The sequence below is a fragment of the Ochotona curzoniae genome, unplaced genomic scaffold, assembly GCF_017591425.1.
Source record: "Ochotona curzoniae isolate NIBS_2020 unplaced genomic scaffold, NIBS_Ocur_1.0 contig_2692, whole genome shotgun sequence".
NCBI lineage: Eukaryota > Metazoa > Chordata > Mammalia > Lagomorpha > Ochotonidae > Ochotona > Ochotona curzoniae.
This window is the reverse complement of record NW_024465556.1, coordinates 13,675,874-13,695,916: the sequence shown is the minus strand read 5'-3', so window position 1 is coordinate 13,695,916 and position 20,043 is coordinate 13,675,874. Positions and strand designations below refer to the sequence as shown.

At 36.1% G+C, this 20,043-nt stretch overlaps 1 protein-coding gene across 1 annotated transcript in view; it reads left to right on the top strand.

Annotated features, from left to right (window-relative positions):
* The first annotated feature begins 1,935 nt into the window (after positions 1–1,935).
* The window catches only part of CTNNA3 (catenin alpha 3), a 1,082,048-nt gene continuing 1,063,940 nt past the window's right edge, over positions 1,936–20,043 (top strand). Inside the window, exons 1-2 of the mRNA XM_040975830.1 lie at positions 1,936–2,015; positions 10,271–10,374. Of these exons, the coding sequence (XP_040831764.1) occupies positions 10,276–10,374 (99 nt within the window). The 5' untranslated portion in view covers positions 1,936–2,015; positions 10,271–10,275. The remainder of the gene's footprint in view (positions 2,016–10,270; positions 10,375–20,043) is intronic.

Below are 20,043 nucleotides of genomic sequence, written 5' to 3'. Positions count from 1 at the left end.
TTTCTGAGGGATCCACGTAGTTGTGAGTATTTAGCCATCATCTGCGGCCTGTCAGGGTGTATGTTAACAGGAGTCTGGAATTGGGAATGAAGCTGGTGGTCAAACCTAGATATGTGGGTATAACAATCTCTGTGCTGAATAACTACCCCCACAATACATTATTTCAATGAAGAATTCCCAAAATTGTTTTGTGTTCAGAGGTAGAATTGTCTTTCAAATGAGAGAGAAGCTGTGATTTCCCATTTTCAATGACAGTCATGAAAGAGAATGGTTATTTTTCTTTTTGGAACATATAATACTTTAGCAAAAAAGTTTTTGTCATTAGTGACAAACTTGGGAGCAGGAAGAACAATTACTCTGAACTTTTAGGTCCACTTGATTTATTTATTTTGTCTTCATTAAACTTGCTGTTTTTGAAATAACATCATTGGAGAAGCATAAGAATTTTCTTTACAGTTCAAATAAATTTGCTATAGTTAATGACTAGCTAATTAGATAGTAAGATTTTTAGTTTTAGAATAAATCAAATAAATTGATTTTAAAGCTTTCTCAAACAGAGTGCATACGAAGTTTAAAAACACAGAACCTGTAGATTCTTACTGCAAGGTTGTAAGAAATAAAATCTTGTGTAGTAACAGGAACGCTATATTTTAAAATTAGCCTGTAGTTTTTCATATACAATGGAAATTAGCAAATATTAAATGTCAGGCAAAACAAGTTAAACTGTTTACAAATGTTATGTAAGTTTGAATACAGATTTTATTTTGTATTTGTGGCCAGATTTTGTTTTGGGTTTTCTAGTGCAGTTTGGAAGCTTCATGTACAGGTTTTCTTTGCTTGGTTTTTGTCCCAGAAAAACTAAAAGTTCTGCAAAATCTATTATGCTACTTCCTAGCCTTCTAGTGTTTTTCATTTAGAGGATGAACCAGATGGTGTGCATTGAAGAAATAGTAGTTTGTCACAGATGAAAAATATTAACATTGATCTAGGCTTTACCTTTACTAAAGAAATTTGAGATAGGTTCCTGGTCTGAGAATGAAAGGAAATGTCAGTGGTGCAATGATATGGGCCTTCAGAATAATATAATGACACCCTCTGCTGCCTAAAAGAGGGATTGCTTTTAAAAATTACTGGCACTTTGAAAAAAAAATATACTGATAGAGCTGATAGTTATATTAATTATAGAAGGATTGAACAGTTCAGAGTACTATGAAATAGTACAAAAAAAGTCATGAAAGTGTGAGGAATGAAGCCAGTGTATCATCTAAATGTTTTCCGCAATGAAACTAACGGAAATATCTGTAACTGGTATTTTTAAAATTTTTAAATCTTTTTAAACTATGGAAGTATGCTATAGGGAAGGAATATAATAGGGGAAAGTACATGGATATGTTCCCTCTATTCTCAGCAATAATTTTGATTAATCAAAGATTTAAATTGCTGTCATTGTTATTTTTAAATTGCTGTTCCAAGAGCTTTTGGCAAATGTCTGAAAATGTGTTAGGAACTATTTTTACCTGAGTACACTGTTTTAATTTATGTTAAATAGAACTGCACTATTCTTAATTAATTGAAAAGCTTGATAGTTTCAAGGAAATATATTGCTTGTCTGTTTTAAATGTTTTCTTTTGTACTTTTAGAAAGTCGTTCACTTTGGAATATATAAAGTTTTAGGTTCATTTATGCACATGCAAATTGTATTTTAAATTAATGTTAGATAATATATAATCATTTCATTGCAAATTTGGAAAATGCAACTTTAAGTCTAATTCTGTTTTTTTTTTTTTTCCATTTGGTGTGTTACTTTAAGAGTACCCATCCCCCCTTCTTGTTTGAGCCACTGTGTCCTGTCAGTCATCCTGAAATACACTAGGGTGCTTGTCAGGCTGTTTGCTTACAGATGCATCATAAGCCAAATTCTGAGCCATAGTAGTGGCACTGAATTTCTAAGCACTAGAAATTGCTTAGGCAATTGCTTAGTATCTGTATATGGGCAATACTGTGTCCTGGAGTAGGTGAGTGGAGTGTCAAACTTTTTAAAATGAAACTTTGCTATAATGCAAATCCTGATAATTAGAGATTATCATTAGTTAACTTTGGGGGAAATGAAAGAACATTATAAAAGGGGATACGTAGAAACTCTGTTGTATATTTGTTACTTTTATAAATCATCTTTAGTATCACTAAGCTATTAAAGTTCCAATGTTAACATGTCTGCTTTTCTGAGTAGATTAGCAGGCATTTCAGCCTTAGATACAAATGTGACTTACACATTACTCTCTTTTTCACAACAACTCAGTCAGACTGGAACAGAAGCTCTATTCTGCTACTTGAAGTATTTATTAGTTGTTTTAAAATTAATGTGAAGCAAATTCTCATTTGCCAATATCCAATCTACAGCAATCTAATATCAGAACATTAAAAATTCCGTATGTGTAATTGAGCTATTACTGCTCAAGCAATTTTGCACAAGGCAGTGGAAGCTTTACATAGAAAAGTTGTGTAGCAAGCAAGTTTATTTGTGCAATGTTTAATTTCTGTTCTGTGCTTCTAAACATAAATTGTGCATGGATATTTTTCTTCTGTTTCTTGTATGCTAGCCTTACATGTTTCTACAGAGAATTGGCAATGGAAACATAAAGAACTTACTGAGTTTTGATTCTTGCATGCTCAATACATAAAGAAAAGTTTAAGAGATGCCAAGGGGTTAAAGTTTTAAGGCAGAGCCTAGGATAAATGAAAAGTGATTGGTTTTGCAGGTACATAGAATGCTGATTTATTTATTCCTTGCCTTGTTCTAGAAAGGATTTAATGTGTCTTACAAGGCTGCACAAAATTCAACATAGGACAAATTAAATGTAGAGTGAAAGAAGGAAGAAAAATAAGTGTGAGGATATAAAACAAAGCCAGGAACAAAGCAGAACACAGGACAAAAACCCAAAAATACAGCAATTCTCAACTAAAATTTCAAGACACTGATGTATTATGAGTTGATTGGAAATAAAAATATAGAATTACAGAAATCTTATGGGAGAATTTCATGCAAACTGCCTCTCTTGCGTTGTGACAGTCGGTAGTGAAGAAGAATCTGTTGGATTGTAAAAATACACTTTAAAAGTCACTTGCAAAACAGTGGAGAAATGATACCGTTTTAATTCACAAATTGTTGTATGTGAGCATAAATGTTGACACATGTTTTCCAGGAGCAAAAAAAAAAATATTTGTTACACAATTCATAAGAAAGAGGCTTGGTTTTTGCGAGATATCCAAGAGTTACTATATGAGATCAATGTGTACGTGTTAGAATACATATGCTCAAGCTAGTGCTTCAGATACAATCAGAAAGCAAGTCTGTATGGATCTATGAATACTAGTCCTATGTTTTTTTTCTATTAGATTGTCAATGAGATTGGCTCCTTTTAAAAATATGCTTTCAATCTAGCAGTAGTTTTAACTTGAATTTCCGTTAGATCAAAAATTAACTGTGTCAATCCAACTGGGAAAAAGTTTTTGGGAAGGAGGAAGGAATTCAGAGTCTGCTTTGTAATGTACTCTGATCTTCAAACATTGCAAAACAGCTACTGGATTGAAGAGTCTTGTCTCTCAGCGTTTACTATGCTAAACTGGGCTTGTGTAAGTAAATCAGCTTAGAAACATGTTACTGTCAGACAGTAGCATTGGAAAAAGATAAGGGAGTAACAGCAAAATTTTGCTAAGGAATCTTTAGTTAAAACATATTTTAACATACTTGATATGTAACACATGTGCATTTTTATTTAGTAGTCAGATGGTGATATGACTCAGCGATAATCATTTGGCTTTTAAAAGCCATTTCATTGTTAACAATAATACCAATAAGAAATGATTAACATTGAAAGGGAGCACAAAGCCAAACACAATATTCAACATTTGGTTTTGATAATTTCCTACTGTAAGCATAATATGTGAATTGAGTTAGAATGCTTTCCAGGAAAAAAATATGAATCAAATGAATAATAACTGATGTGATGGATGAGATAGCATAGAGGACTAACCTGGACACCATGTTTGAAACCTGGGAAGCAAACATTATTAAGTAATTAGGGAGGGCTTGGGCACCAAATACATTGAACGATATTAACAGCAAAGCAGTCAAGACACTTAAAAAAAAAGCTAGAGAAAAAAAAAAAAAAACAGAAGAGAAAAAAGCCACTTAGCTTTTGAGAGCATTAAATCAGAGAACTAGAGAGAAATCCACTCGAAGAACTAAGGGAGATAATGGATATCTATAGAAATTTGAAATTACATAGTAAATGAAATAGCAGAAATATTTTGTCACTTAGGTAAGAGGTGAATAGGAAAGAAATTTTAAAAGAATATTTGCTTATGCAAAAAACAGAGAGAAGTGGGTAAGCAGAGAAGAACAGAACCACTCACTGATTCTGTAAATGGCTGTCATTGTCTGGACTGGGCCAAGCTGAGGGCAACAGCTGGGCTTAGCACCACTCTGATAAGGGATGTGAGTGTGCCAAGTAGTGGCTGAACCCACTGTGCTACACTGTACAAAATTTTTGTGAAAAATTAATTTTATTTACAGACACTTTCTACATTAAATTCACATGTTTAAAATGTATTATTTCATGAGTTCTCACGATTGTATGCAGTTGTGGAATCATCAGTACCACAATCACGTAGTATGCTACTATTACCTTATGAAGTTTCCTTGTGCCACTCCATCAATCCTGGTTATTTACTTTTGGCTTCCACCAACTACTAATATGTTTTCTGTTTCTAAATTTTTTATTCTTTCAAGAATGTTGTATAAATAGGTTATGCATTGTGTACTTACTAATGTCTTAAGGTTTTACTTAGCATATGCTTTTCATATTCATTTATTATTCATTGAAAGTTATTTTTTCTTGAATAGTTTTGGATATTATTGCTGTTTATTCATTCACCTGTTGAAGAAAATTTGAGTTGTTTGTTTCTTCTATGGGTAAGACCACCCTTAACATTTGCATGTAGATCTCTGTGAATGTGCTTTCATTTTTCTTGGAGTAGAATCGCTTGGTTATAGGATAGGAATAATTTTACTTATATAAGACCCTGCCATGCTCTTTTCCAAAGTGACTATATCACTGTGCTTTCATGAGCAATGTGTGAGATTACTGTTGTTTCTCACGTTTGCTGGGTCTGGTATTTGCAATCTTTTAAACTTTAGCCATGTAGTAGGCATGTAGTAGTATATACTGTCTCTTTAATTTGGATATCTTGAGTGACTTGTGATGTCAAATATTTCTGTTTATTTTTAAAGATTTCCTTCCTTCCTTCCTTTCTTCCTTTCTCTCTCCCTCCATCCTTCCTTTCCCTTTTTTCCTTGCTTCTTTCCTTTTGTTTGTTCTCCTGTTTCATTTCATGTGAAAGGCTGAGTGACAGAACTGGAGATCTTCCACTGGCTGGTTCATTCCCCCAAATAGTCACAATGCTGGACCAAAGCCAGGAGCTAGAAATTCCACTTGGGTTTGGGACCTAAGCATTGGGTCATATTCTGTTGCTTTCCCAGGCACATTGCATACGATGCTGGCGTTGCAGGTAGCAGCTTACCTCAGTACTTCACAGTGCAGATCTCAAGGACTTTTTTATGTGCTTATTTACTGTCTATCTACTTCAGTGAAATTGCTTTTTAAATTGTTCATTTAAAACATTTTGTTTTCTCTTAATTATTAAATTCTAAGTATTATTTATGTTTGCCAAATACAAGCTCTTTAACAGGTAGGTTTTGGGTTTTAAAAACCCAACTATAACAGTACTTACCTGTTACGTGTCTAAAAAGTAATCATTCCAGTCTGTGGTTTACCTTTTCATTTTGACACTATCTTTCAGAGAATAAAATTTTAAAGTTTTGGTAAGATCCAGTTTATCATTTTCTCTTTATATATGTCATGCCTTTGGTGTTAACATCTAAGAAATCTTTGCCTAACCCAAAGTTGCAAATATTTTCCGACTGTGATTTCTTTTATAAATTCGTTTTAGTTCTTAACCATTAGCACTATGATCCATTTCAGGTAAATTTTTGTTTGAGATATGAGGAGTTGGACCAAGGTTTCTGTTTTGCATATAAAAATCCAGTTATGTGCCTGGTGTGATGGCTCAGTAGTTAAATCCTCACCTTTCATGTGCCGGGATTCCATATGGTCACCACTTCTTGTCCCAGCTGCTCCACTTCTATCCAGTATCCTGCTTGTGGCCTGGGAATGCAGTGGAAGATGGCCCAAAGTCTTGGGACCCTGCACCTGCCTGGGAGATCCAGAAGCAGCTCCTGGCTTCGGATTGACTCAGCTCTGCCCATTATGGCTGCCTGTGGAATGAACCAGCAGAAGAAAGATCTCTCTGTCCCTCCTCTCTGTAAATCTGACTTTCCAATAAAAATAAATAAATCTTTATAACTTGTCTGTGTCTACTTTTAAACAGTTAAAAACTATAATGTCTTATGGTTACAATTTTAAATCAAAATCCAAGGTCCACATAGCTTGTATGGTTGCTATGCTTTTTTTTTTAATGTCCAAATTTCCCACCCCCCCCTTTTTTTTTTCAGTCAGCAAGAACTCTTTTAAATAGCAACAGAAAATTTTGACAAAATCTCTGTGGGGTTTATTTCTGGAACAAGAAGATGTTTTAGGCTTATTTTGTCTATTTCTTGGCCTAGACGTGAAACCAGCCTTTTCCCAAGAAGCCTCATTCTTTTTGTTGGGAAATGTTATTAGTAACACTGTGCCATTAGGTTTTAACTGTTGCCTCTCCATTGTATGTTAACAGAACTGGGAAATAGGCTTTTTATTATTATTATCTTTAAGATTCATTCCTTTTTTTATTGGAAAGTCAGATTTACAGAGAGAAGGAGAGACAGAGAGAAAGATCCATGTGCTGGCTTGTTCTCCAAGTAACTGCAGTGGCCAGAGCTGAGCTGATCCGAACCCAGAAACCAGGAGCTTCTTCCCGGTCTCCCAGGGGGTGTAGGATCTGAAGGTTTGGGCTGTCCTTGATTGCTTTCCCAGGCCACAAGTGGGGAGCTGGGTGGAAGTGGAGCAGCTGGAACAGGAAGTGGTGAACATATGGGTTGCTAGTGCATGAAAGGTGAGATTTATCTACTGATCCATCATGCTGGGCCAAGAATAGGTTATTTCTTTCTTTTTTTTCTTTCTTTTTCTTTTTTTTAGGAAAAATGAGGTTATACTGATATTTCCAGCACAAACAAGAGGTTAAAGGTTGAATTTGAATTTTTTAATTATGTATTTTTATCTTTCATTTGAACTCTTGTTTCTGAATAAGTGAATATAATTATTTTCTTTACCATAATAATGTGTGTATTAGTATGGATGTATACATACAGATGCATGCAATTACAACCTCATGAATCCTAATGATAGTAAATATAGCTTAACTGTAATGGTCATTGTATAATATAGTATATCCATTATAGAATAAATTACAATGAAAAACTTTTAAAGGTATTTGAAATCTTTCAATTCTTTGTAATTATGAAGTTAACCTGAAATAAAAAGTTTATTTTGTTTGCTTTGATTTTTCAGGATTGATTTATGAGTTTTTTTAAATTACATAATACATCTATGTGAGTCCAAATCTAAAACTCTAAAACCAGATATATTCAGAAAAGCTTAGCATTTTTCCCCCATTTCCTCTATTTTTTCTTCTTCAGACCAATCACTTAGAATCCTTTTTCATTTATCTTTCATTCATACAAGCTATTTTTAAAAAGACCAGTGTTGTGATATGGTGGATAAAGTCGCCACCCAGTGCCAGTTCTAATTGAATGGCTTTGCTTCTGATCTAGTTCCATGGTAATGACCTAGCAAAGCAGCAGCAGATGACTCGAGTTGTTGGGCCCCTGTTCCTCCCACCCATGTATGAGACCTAGATGAAGCTATATCGGTTCCTGGCTTCAGTCTGGCCTAGCGCTGACTCTTGCATCCATCTGGGAGTAAACAGGCAGATCAGCCACAGGTGGATGATTAGCTGGAAACACCACTACCCTGGCCCCAGATTAGATGAAATTCTCTTCTTTTCCCCTGGCTTCTTTCTCCTTGCCTCCTTTAGGTTCTATACTTTGTGCAGCGGCCCCAAAATTTGAGCTGTTCTATGCTGGATTGACAGTAAAGCCGCTGGGCATGAAGCAATGCCCTTATGGGATGCCGCAGCCACAGGTGGATGATTAGCTGGAAACACCACTACCCTGGCCCCAGATTAGATGAAATTCTCTTCTTTCCCCTGCTGACTCTTCCCTTTTATTTTTTCTTCTCTTTCTTTGTGTGTGTATTTAACTTTTCAGATAACATATTTTAGTTTAGTACTGCAGTAAGATACTTAGTACTTCACTGAATAACAAATTTAACAAATAAAAAGTATGAAGACCTTAGTTTAGTGGGAATACAATGACATAAAAATGATTGAATAGAAAAATGACCACTTCACTTATCCACAGTAAATCACAAAGTAATCACAGGTCATTAAAAGTAGTGTTATGACATTCTTAACCACTTGTCTGAAAAAGAAATAAGACAAAGTTTTGCTAAACTATGCTTGAACTATACTTGCAGTGATACTGACACACAAAGGCTTTTTTTCTTAAAGTTTTTTATTTAACTTTAAATTGTGAGAGAAAATACTCTTTCCTTTTGAATTCCACAACAAAATAGAGAGCTTTAGATACTCCTGGAAAAAATTGTATATTATACATACATTTCTATAACATTACATCATATATGTAATATATATGCAAAAATTTGAAGACTTTCTAGAAAATGGGATATCTAAAAGGCACTGCAGAATGGTGTTAATATTAATTATATTTTATGTAATATACACGTATTCTGCTTGAGCAGAGAACTAGTGAAATCATCTTTCACATGTGAATGCCTCAGTCACAAATCCCTGTATCACAATTTCATAACTCTAAAAACACCTAAATATTTTAAGCAAATCAACTGTTCCCCCCAGGAAACAAGTAAAAGTAGAACCGTTCTTGAAAGATTGGATTTTCTTGTATGTTCCATCACTGTTTACAAAAAGCACAAATGTAATTATAGAATAAACAAAAAACAATAAGCCAGGGGACAAACAGCCAACTGACTCCAAGCATTTGGAGAAAGGTGATGTATTTTAACTTTTTAATGTTTCTGGAAGTTTTTAACCCATGGGTCGCAAGGGTCCAGCAATTCCATTCTCAGTAAGTTGGATTTTCTTGCTCTTTTGGTTGTTTTAAAAAAAATAAGCCCCAACATCTAAGGGAGAACAAGTGGAGTTTATTTTTCTGGGTCTGGTTTATTTCACTTAATATCATGTCCTCTAGTTACATCCATTTTGCTGCTTATGGTAGAATTTCTTTCTCATGGTTGAATAATATTCCGCTATGCATACATACCGTGTCTTCTTTATCCATTCACCTCAGGATGGACACTGTGATTGACTCCAGATTTTGGCTATTGTGAACAGCGCTTCTGTAAACGTGGTGGTGCCTGTTTCTCTTTGATTCACTGACCCCTGACATACTTTTTCTTTTATTGCGTACTAAGAGCAAGGAGGAAGAGTATATGCAGATTGTTATTCTCGAAATAAGCCTTTTTGGGAGGGGGGATTCTCTCTTTTTAGATTATGTGTTTTACATTTTACACTACATGCTTAATATTATAATGTTATAACTTTATAGCATAAATTTTATATACTTTTCATATTTATATTAATGATGCCAATTATGTTATCTTTTTTCATGTACAGAAAAGCAAATTGCGTCTCATCATCTTTTGCAATTAAAGTCCCCAAATAAATAATGTCTTAAACAGGTAGAGACATATCAGATATCTTCCAAAGTCTTTTATGGCTTTTCTAAGGTATAACCAATGAGAATAGGAGAAAGATAGGCATGGACTGTTTCACTGCTGTAATTTATTTCATTAAGTCAAGGACTTATATGATGTAAGACTTCTCACCAAGTCTGCTAGGTTTTTCAGTTAAGATTATTGATTAGATTCAAACCCACATGGGATGCGTTATTTAATTTTAAACTAACTAGCATAATTTGTTAAAGGACTTAAGACAGAAAGGCTCGGAAATACCTTGCTTTCCTGGGGGTAGATTCAATACCCTAGGTTTCTGAGGGGCACAGTTGATATAGGAGTATTAAAACTAGTTTTACCTAATATGTAATCATCTTGGGAGCTATTCTCTATAAAGTAGTTTTATTTGTAACCATTTTTTTTGGTGTATTTGTGCACAGGAAGCATGTCGACTGAAACACCAATCACGCTGAGTATTGACCCTCAGGATCTGCAGGTCCAAACATTCACTGTAGAAAAGCTGCTGGAGCCTCTCATAATCCAGGTATTCATATCATGGAAATAATGATGTTGAGTAGCTGCCAAAGGGTATTGAGTGAATGCCCCTTCCCACTTTATTGCTGGTGGAGTTCCGATTGCCTGTGCAATTCAGACCCCACCGTTGTGTCTGCTGCTTTGCTGTGTCTGTCAGTCTACAGGTACCCTTCTGCTGTCATTCTGTCCTCTTATATTTCCTGGAACGTACCTTCTCTGCTTCACACTAGCTAATGTTTCTCTGTCTGTCTAAACACGTCCTTACCCTATTCTGCCATCTTGATTCCCAAAACATTACACTTTAAAGTCAAAGAATTACTATTAATAAACTAACTGACCTTTTGGATTTGATGTCCAACTTTCTTGTAACTGTCATTTTGAACCCATGGCTTGCCTGTCAAAAGAAGAAAATGATCCCATTAAAGATTTTTTTCTAGGATGAAGTGTTAAATATTTTATCATGTTCTTTTTTTTCTTAGAGTTTTTGTTTTTGTTTCACCATTTAACTGGCAGGTAATAATCATATATTTTCAATGTATGAAATGTGATGATCTGATATATGAATACATTGTGTAATGCTTGTTACAGGTTTATACATCACTCATAGCTTCCATTTTGTGTGCATAAATGCATGTTGAAGACACTGAAAATCTAATTAATTAAATTTTAATTAAATTTTAAGTAAACAATATGGTAGTATTAACTATAGTTATTACTATATCATATATTAGATTCCCAATGGATAGGTTCATTTCATCTAATTAGCATCTGTTTCTTTTCTTCAAACCCATAGTTCCTCTAAACCACTACATTTACTTGCTGTTTCTATGAATTTGACTTCTTAAAATTGCACATGTAAAGTGAGGCCATATAATATTCACCTTTCTGTGCTTTGGTTATTTGACATAAGATAGCAGAATATTCTTTATGTTTATCCCTGTTGGCAAATGGCCAGACTTCTTCCTTTCTTCCTTCATCCATCTATCTATCTATCTACTTTTCTTTCTTGCTTTCTTTCTTTCTCTCTCTCTCTTCTTCCCTTCCTTCCTTCCTGCCTGCCTGCCTCTTTTTAAAGATTTATTTATTTTTATTGGAAACGTGGATATATAGAGAGGAGGAGAGGCACAGAGGAAGATCTTCTGTCCGAGGATTCACTCCCCAAACGGCCTCAATGGCTGGAGCCATGCCAATCCGAGCCAGGAGCCAGGAGCTTGCTCCAGGTCTCCCACGCAGGTGCAGGGTCCCAAGGCTTTGGACCATCCTCGACTGCCTTCTCAGGCCACAAACAGGGAGCTGGATGGGAAGTGGAGCTGCCAGGACTAGAACCGGTGCCTATATGGGATCCTGGTATGTTCAAGGCGAGGACTTTAACCATTACGCTTTCGCACAAAGCCCCTTCCTTCCTTTACTTCTTACAAGTAATGTACATATATTTTCTTTATCCATTCACCAATCAGTAGATACACTCTTAAGTATAAGACTTAGTGTCTGATTTCCTATAGAAGTTCATGAACTTGGGGACCAGTGTTGTGGCATAGTGAGTTAAACCATTGATTGTAAGGCTGCTATCCCATATGGGTGCCAGTTTGAGTCCTGCTTGATCCCCTTCAGATCCAGCTCCCTTATAAGGGTCTGGAAAATGCAGCAGAAGATAGCCTAAAAAAGTGCTTGGGCCCCTGCTGCTCACCTAGGAGACTAGCTAAAGTTCCTGACTTTGGACTCACCCAGTGCTCTTGGGAGTGAACCAACCCATAAAGATCTCTTTCTTTCTCTCCTTCTTCATCTGTAACTCTGCCTTTCAAATATATACATACATACATACATACATAAGTAAAAATGAACTGTAAAAATGATTTAAAATCATTTAAAAGTGATCTATTAGGTCTGTACTCTAAAGTGATGAACAAATCACTTTGTTACTTTTTATTTTAGTAACCTCATTAAGCAAATTCTTACCTTTGCATATTGCTTATATTATATCCCTTTGCTTTCAGGATTTCACAGAAATTACTTGCCACCTCTGTATATCATTAAGTCAAAATTACATTTTTGGAGTAATTGATTAGAAATGCTATTATGTCTCACTGATTTCTAAATTTATTTATTCATAAATCTTTATTCTGCTCTTTTTATAGTTTTCACAGTCCTCCTCTACTAGCCTGATTTAGCTTTAATCTATTTTTTTCTCTCAGGTACAGGTAAATCACCAGGTCATTTTTTAGGAATGTTCAGCCTGGGATATATTTCAGTCATTCACTTTCATTTTCTTTGCATGATGACTTACACAGTCGCATCTCTGTAATAAATTCCTCCAATGGATCAAAAATAATTTTTTCTCAGCAATTACATTTTTATGATTGCAACTGTAGGCATCTGCACTTTATCACTTTCAAGATCCAAGTTTGGCAGTGCCATGCAGAATCTATTTATGCAGAATTGTGCTTAAAAAATTTACATCTCTGTGCTCTATACTGTAAAGAGAATCTAAACTGTTAGATCATGCTAAAGTTATTATATAAAGGAGCTGTTTATTATTTTATAAATATAATTTGCAGCATGTCAGATTCATGCTGAGTTTGAGTTAAAGGAAAAGACTTAGAATCCTTTGAAATGCCAAAAACAAATTCCTTATACTGTGTTATCTCAGTTTTTTTTTGTAAAAGCTTTCAGTAAATTTTCTGATGTAAATACATCCCATGTTTTTAAGATACATATGAATTTGGTCAGCATTAACACACAATTTCTCTGGCTTTCCTAACTTTTGTAGGATCTTAGGCTTGTTCCCTTCTCCTACTATTTTTTTTTTTAAGATTTATTTCCTGTATTTATGTTTATTTAGAAAGAGTGATGATGATTAAGAAAAAGGGATGGAAAAAGAGGAGAAAGATAAAGAGAGCAGTATGTAGAGAGAGCTATGAGGAGAAACAGAGTGATATAGAGAGAGAAAGAGAGAGAATGAAAATCTTCCATTCCAGTGACTGTAATCATTGGTGTTGATCCAGGCTGTAGCCTTGTGCCAGAAACTCCATCCAGACATCCAAATCTCCCTTCGAAGTGGCAGGTGCCCAAGTACTTTGGCCATCATGAGATACTTTCTCGTGCACATTAGCAGGAAACTGGAAGGGAAACAGAGCAGCCAAAAATGAAAACTAGTGCTTTTATGTGGGATGTAGGCATGGCAAGGGTGACTTAATGCATTGTACCACAATGCTAAATGCATTCTTCTACTTCTCATCATTGTCTCCCACCTCTTTTCTGGGAGTTCCTCAGGAATAGTTTTGGAAAACTCTTTAGTACTCATTGGCTCAAGTTAATATCTGTCAGCACTACATCAGTCAAAATAAGAAAGGTTATGTTGTGGTGAGAAGACAACTTCCAAATACCTGATGTTTAATAAAAGTTCATTTTGTGTTCAAGTTATAAACCCAATGTGTTTTATCTGAAGTAGCTGTTTAGAACAGAGATATAGGCTGGTGCAGAATCCATCTTAACATGTAGTTCTGTTTGCATTGCAACAGAGGAAAAAGAAAATGTTTAATTATGCAAGGATTCTGGACATGTCTGCCTGGATGTGACATGTTAGATCCATTCATGTTTCTTTTATCAAACAGATTATGTGGTCATCGTGGGTGTAAGTATGTAATAAATGCTGCCCTGTGCTCAGAGAAGAGTGGAAGCATCTGTGAACAGCCTCAACAACTATTATTTCCCATTGCCTATTTTTAAGAGGTTTCTTTAAGTTTCCATGTGCTATCAAGTCACTTTGTTTGATGCAAAGCTGAAAGACACAGGGGAAGAAGTAGAGTCAATAATGGCAATAATGAAGTTTCTAAGATTGGATCTACAAACTCCTACTGTTAGGGGACAATAAGATTACCTAGTTATCAGGATTTTAACAGATTCTTCCAGTTTCCAAATCACATTCTATTCTCAGAATTGTACTCTAGTCTCTGTGGGGCTTCTTGTTTCCAGTTCTCTGGAGTACCAACCATATAGGCCAGATGCTTGTCTTCCTAATATCATTTGTCTTCTTGGCTCCCTTAGCTTAGTAAATTCAAAAGAAGAACCATTAACAGCAGCAAGCCAGGGTTACTGTAATTACTCCTACTTGCTTCTGCTAGAATTGCAGTTTTCCTGCAAAACTTCTTTTCTGCTCTTCCACATCTCTCTAAATTTTAGAATCTCTGAGACACAAATGATATGTGCTGCCAAAGTAGTGTACACATCATCTTTTCCTGTTATTTGGCTTCATATGATTGTTGGTGGTTGTTGGCTGACATTCATGTCCCTTGTGAGGCGAGGAATAGTCATGTAAAGTAGCCATGTCCTTAACATCCCTATGCCAGTCCTCAGAGTGGCAGAATAGGGTGCAGCTCCCACTGAAGAGGGGAGGATGTTGCTCTTCTGCCCTGTGGGCCTAAACAAACAGTGCTTGTGTTCAGCGCTACACAAACATTCTTACAGAAAACAATTCCTCCCAGTGTTTTCTGTAATCTTTCCCCTGTCCTTATTAGAGTCAAACCCAGTCCAAGGCAATCCTAACTTTCCTTTCACCACTGGCTGCAGGAAGAACAGAAACTCTCTACCACATCTTACCCACACCAAAATTCTTTCTCCTCTCTTGATGGGAGAAAATAGAGAAAAAGCAAGCATGCAAATAATTATGTGTAATCCGTTTATGCAGAAACATTGATAGGTGCCTAAAGAGTTCATCTCCCATTGTTCTGCTTCTGAGCAGCCAGGAGAGGGCAAGTCTGGCTCCTTTGACTTCTTAGTTTACTAGAATATAATTTCCTTTGTTTCCTTCATAAAATAATTTGATTTTTTTCTGTTTTCAATTTTGGGGTAATTTTTAGAGTTATTTTCAAATGCTCGTGATGTTATTTATGCTCCTTTTCAAGCTTTTTTGGTACCCATGTTGATTGTTCTATCAGTAGACATGTATCAGAATTAATCTTGAAGGTTTCAAGGACATCCTAGAGACAAATGTGTACACATAATATGGCCTTGTAGAGTCCTTTATGAGAAATTATTGGAATTTGACTGTAATCTCAACAAACAACCACAGAGGCTATCAAATATATCTTAAGTACTTATAGGTCCAAGGTGTTTTAAGTGCAATGATGTTGCTTAAAAATAATATCCTGCCTTGAAAGGTAGGACGAAGAAATAGACTTAATTCTAACTCAGTAAGGTGATTTTGTATAGCTAGCTAATTCTAATAAAGTGAATTCTTTAATTTCTATATTGTTTTACTGCCAGAAAACTGCTACCATGGGAAGGTTGTTCAGCTATAGTATTCCTTGAAAAAAAAAAAAAGGTTGAAAAAAATAAAACTGCACCTTAAGTTAAGATAAGAATAAGCAAAATTGGGCCGGTGCAGTGACTCATGGACTAAATCCTTACCTTGAGAGCCCCAGGATCCCACTTGCATGGCCTGCTTATTGCCTGGGAAAACAGTAGAGGTTGGCTCAAAGCCTTGGGACCCTGCACCTGCATGGGAGATGCAGAGGAAGCTGCTGGCTGCTGGCTTTGGATCAGCTCAGCTCCTACAGTAGCAGCTGTTGGGAGAGTAAACCAGTGGATGGACAATCTTACTATCTCTCCTTCTCTCTGTAAATCTGATCTGCCTCTCCAATAAAAATAAACAAAATATTTAAGAAACTAATAAGTAAAATTGGTAGCTCTGTAATTAAAATAGTGTAATTCCAGTAGAAATATGTGTGTGAAGGATTCAATGATTGCCCCATCACCAGAAACTGATGTCTTTTTGTTTAAGATTTATTTATTTCTATTGCAAAGTCAGATATACAGAGAGGAGAGACAGAGAGGAAGATCTTCCATCCGATGATTCATTCCCCAAGTAGCTGCAATGTCCAGAGCTGCGTCGATCTGAAGCCAGGAGTCTGGAGCCTCTTCCGGGTCTCCCACATGGATGCAGGGTCCCAAGGCTTTGGGCCATCCTCGACTGCATTCACAGGCCACAAGCAGTGAGCTGGATGGGAAGCAGGGCTGCCAGGATCAGAAGGAGCGCCCATATAGGATCCTGGAGTGTGCAAGGCAAGGACTTTAGCTATTAGGCTACCACGCTTGGCCAGAAACTGATGGTTTTGAGATTAGCTGTGGACAGGTGTCTGCAGCTGTTCGTGCTTAATTTCTCAGCTTGTTTCCCAGACCTTTTGTTCTTTCTGATTTCTTTCCACTTACTGCAGTGTTGCTGTCGTGCTATTCTGAACTTTCTGACCATCCACATCTTCTGTTAATGTTTTACCTTTCAATTACAGCTCATCTTTTCCCACACAAATTCAAAGTGACCCCACAGATAATCCTTTTATAACTTAACTTGAGATATGACCTTTTTCTTATAAACTGATTTCACAGGTAGCCAGTTGGTATATACTGATAATAAGCTCATATCCATCTATTCTTTTAGTGGAAAATGTTAGATTGATAGGAGCAATTCTGGCCGAAGGGTAGAAAAGTGGGTTTCTCTTGAGATGGTCATCATTTTTGCTACTTGAGATGTGACTCTTTGTACAGTTTCCTGGGTTACTATCCAGTACTAGGTTTGCCTTAGGAGATATGTTGCATCTTGAAAACTTCTTATGTCTACACCAGTGGTTGACGTACTTTTCCTATACAGATCCACAGAGCAATCCACTTAGCTTTGACTGCTCTGATATCTCTGTGCAGCTACCTTGCTTGTGTCCTTTGAAGGTAGTTAAAGACGATGTATAACAAATAGCTGTGACTGTGTCCTAGAAATAACTTCATTGTTCACAAAAATAGGAAAATGACCTCTTTTGACCCCAAGAATACTTTGTGGGTCCCTGTTTTAGATTGATGATTCTCATGGAGATATTTTGCATCCAGAACAATATTCCACAAATAATTGAGAACTTCCTGTGAAATAAATTATGTGGGAGTGCTTTGTGGCCAATCCTTGAGAAACACAATAACTTCACTTAGGGGGAAGAGTGCTAAGCAGGCAAATCAGAAAATTCTTGCTACTGTTGAGATTCTGTTAACCAAGTCCGTGGTTTTTAGCCCAGATTGCACATTAAAACCACTTGTGGAGCTTTTAAAAATTCTGATGCCCAGGCCTCACACAAAACCAGTTAAAGCAGAGTAAGGACTATGGGAGTAGGACCAGGCTGCATTTTAAAAGCTCTCAGCTAAGAAATGCTGTGCCTGTCATTCTATCAGTCAGTAGTAAGCATGGTTTTGTCTCCTTGCCCAAGGCTTGCCCTAAAATTCTGCCACTTATGGTGTTTTTAACATTGTTATAGTTGCACTCTGTCACTCTCAGTAGTAGAAGTAATGTGAATATATAGTGGTGAATACCATGGGAATTAATACATAAATAATTTGGTCTATGATTTTATAGAAAGTGTTTTTTTCTTTTAGTGGACAATTTGTAAGATAGTACATTGTGACCAGTTCCATGTGTGGTCATCATGTGGGTACCATTTTCCGTTTCCTTATGTATTTTATGATTATATATTTTCTGGGCTGCTTTTTCTTGATGTGATTAAAGTTCCTGGTTCTTCGAGGATGCCTTAACCACACCATAGTGGTGCTTCATACTCCAAAATCCCAGATGCATCCTCCATCTGGTGTCTCGCATCATCTTTCTATTTCTCTGCAGCTTTCTCTTAATCATGGTGAACCGAGGCCAGTCTCCCCACTAGTCTTCATCGCAGCTGCCCTCTGTTCCTTACTCCTTGCTCCCTGCTGACTCTTTAGTCTATTTGCCACAGAGCATGAAGAACAAGCCTTTGAAATTTCAAGTTGGATGAAATTTTAAGTTCCTATTTCTAGTCGTAAGAATAAAGTTATAAGTGTTAGTGGTGATTTATAAGGTTTTGATAATAGCTTTACTTCCTCTTAAGCTCAGGAGCATTGGCCTTCCTACTATTCCTGGAATACATCAGTGAAGCTCTTGTTTTGGTGCCATTGTACTTCAGCTTTAAAAAATATCTGTTTATTTGAAAGCCAAAATTATATATCTATATTTTATATATAATATATTATATGTTATTGTATATTATATATTATTTGAAAGCCAAAATTATAATTATAATTATATAATTATATATATATAATTTTGGCTTTCAAATAAAAGAGACAGACAGAAAGAAATTTTCCAACCACTGGTTAGTTCCTCAGATGGCCACCATGGCTGGGGTGGGCCAGGCCAAAGTCAGAAGGCAAGAATTCTGCTTCCAAGTTTCTTTGTATTGGTGGAGTGACTGAAATACTTGGGTCATCCTCCACTACGTTTTTCCAGGCCACTATGAAGGAGCTGGGTCTTAAATTGGTGCTCATAATGAGATGCCAGCATCAGCATTGGCTTTTACCCTTTATGCCATGTTCAGCACTGCACTTCTGCTTTTCTCTAATATTTTCCTTCAGATGTCAGATGTCTTGCTCTGCTCTTTCCTTGGGTCCTTGTTACATGCTCAGAGAAGGCTTTTCTGGTATTCAGTATAAATTAGGCCTTCATCTCTAGTCTTACTCTTCTTCATTTCCTTTATATCTTGATTTTATGTTTCACAATTATTTATCTATTCTGTGGCTTTCCTCAGTGCTGTATTCTCCTGGAACAGTTAGATCCATCATCAGTGTTTTTTCTTTTTAAGATTTATTTTTTAAGATTTTTATTATTGAAAAGGCAGATATATGTAATATATACAATATATTAATATATGCATATTAATATATATATATATAATATAGAGATTTTCTATCTGCTGGTTTGCTCCTCAACTGCTGCAGAGGTCAGAGCTGGGCTGCTTTGAAGCTAGGAGCCAGGAGTTTCTTCTGGGTCTCCGCACAGGAGCAGGAGCCCAGTGGATTGAGCCAGCCTTGCTGTTCTCCCAGGTCTTAACCAGGGATCTAGATTGAGCAGGAAGAAACTAATAGTTGATATTAGTCTCAGTGGGTAGTCATTAGTTGTATTAAATGCCATATTTTATATAGGAACAACTGTCCTTTCTAGATTAGAACATGTATTCACAACTGTTTATGTGTTTGACATGTAAATCTCTACCTTCTGGGTAGCACAGAGAGTTGATGGAACTGGCAAGATCTGCATGTGCTATGTCATTGTCCCTCAACAGCTCAGAGTAATAGTTCATGTTAGCATTGTTTGTTAACAAGCAAGCAAAACCCTGAAGAAAAACAAAAATGAAAAAAAAAAAACCAGGTGATTTTTAAAAAATGTTTTGTGTTACTTGTTGTAAGACTTTTATTGTGGGCTGAATTGAGCCCCCTCCCTTGATCTCCATTGCACCTATTGAAGCCTAATTTCAGATTCATAGAATGTGACTATGTTTGAAGCATTGGATGGACCTTAATCTAATATAAAGGATATCTGTATAAAAAGAGGAGATGGAGGTAGCAGGAATGTGTATGCACAGGGAGAAGGTGGCCATCTGTAACCCAAGGGGAACCCTCTGGAGAAACCAGAGCTACTGGGAGTTCAACCTCCAGAACTATGAGGAAATACATTGCTTTTGTTTAACGCATCCAGTTTCCAGTTGTTACAACAGGCCTAGCAAAATAATAAAAATATTGAAAAACTGAAAATGAGTATTAAAAACATTGTGCCTGCCCATTTTACTTACAGTTTGAAAATGAATTGTGTAGCCTCTCTCTCTCTGTCTTTTGGCCAAAG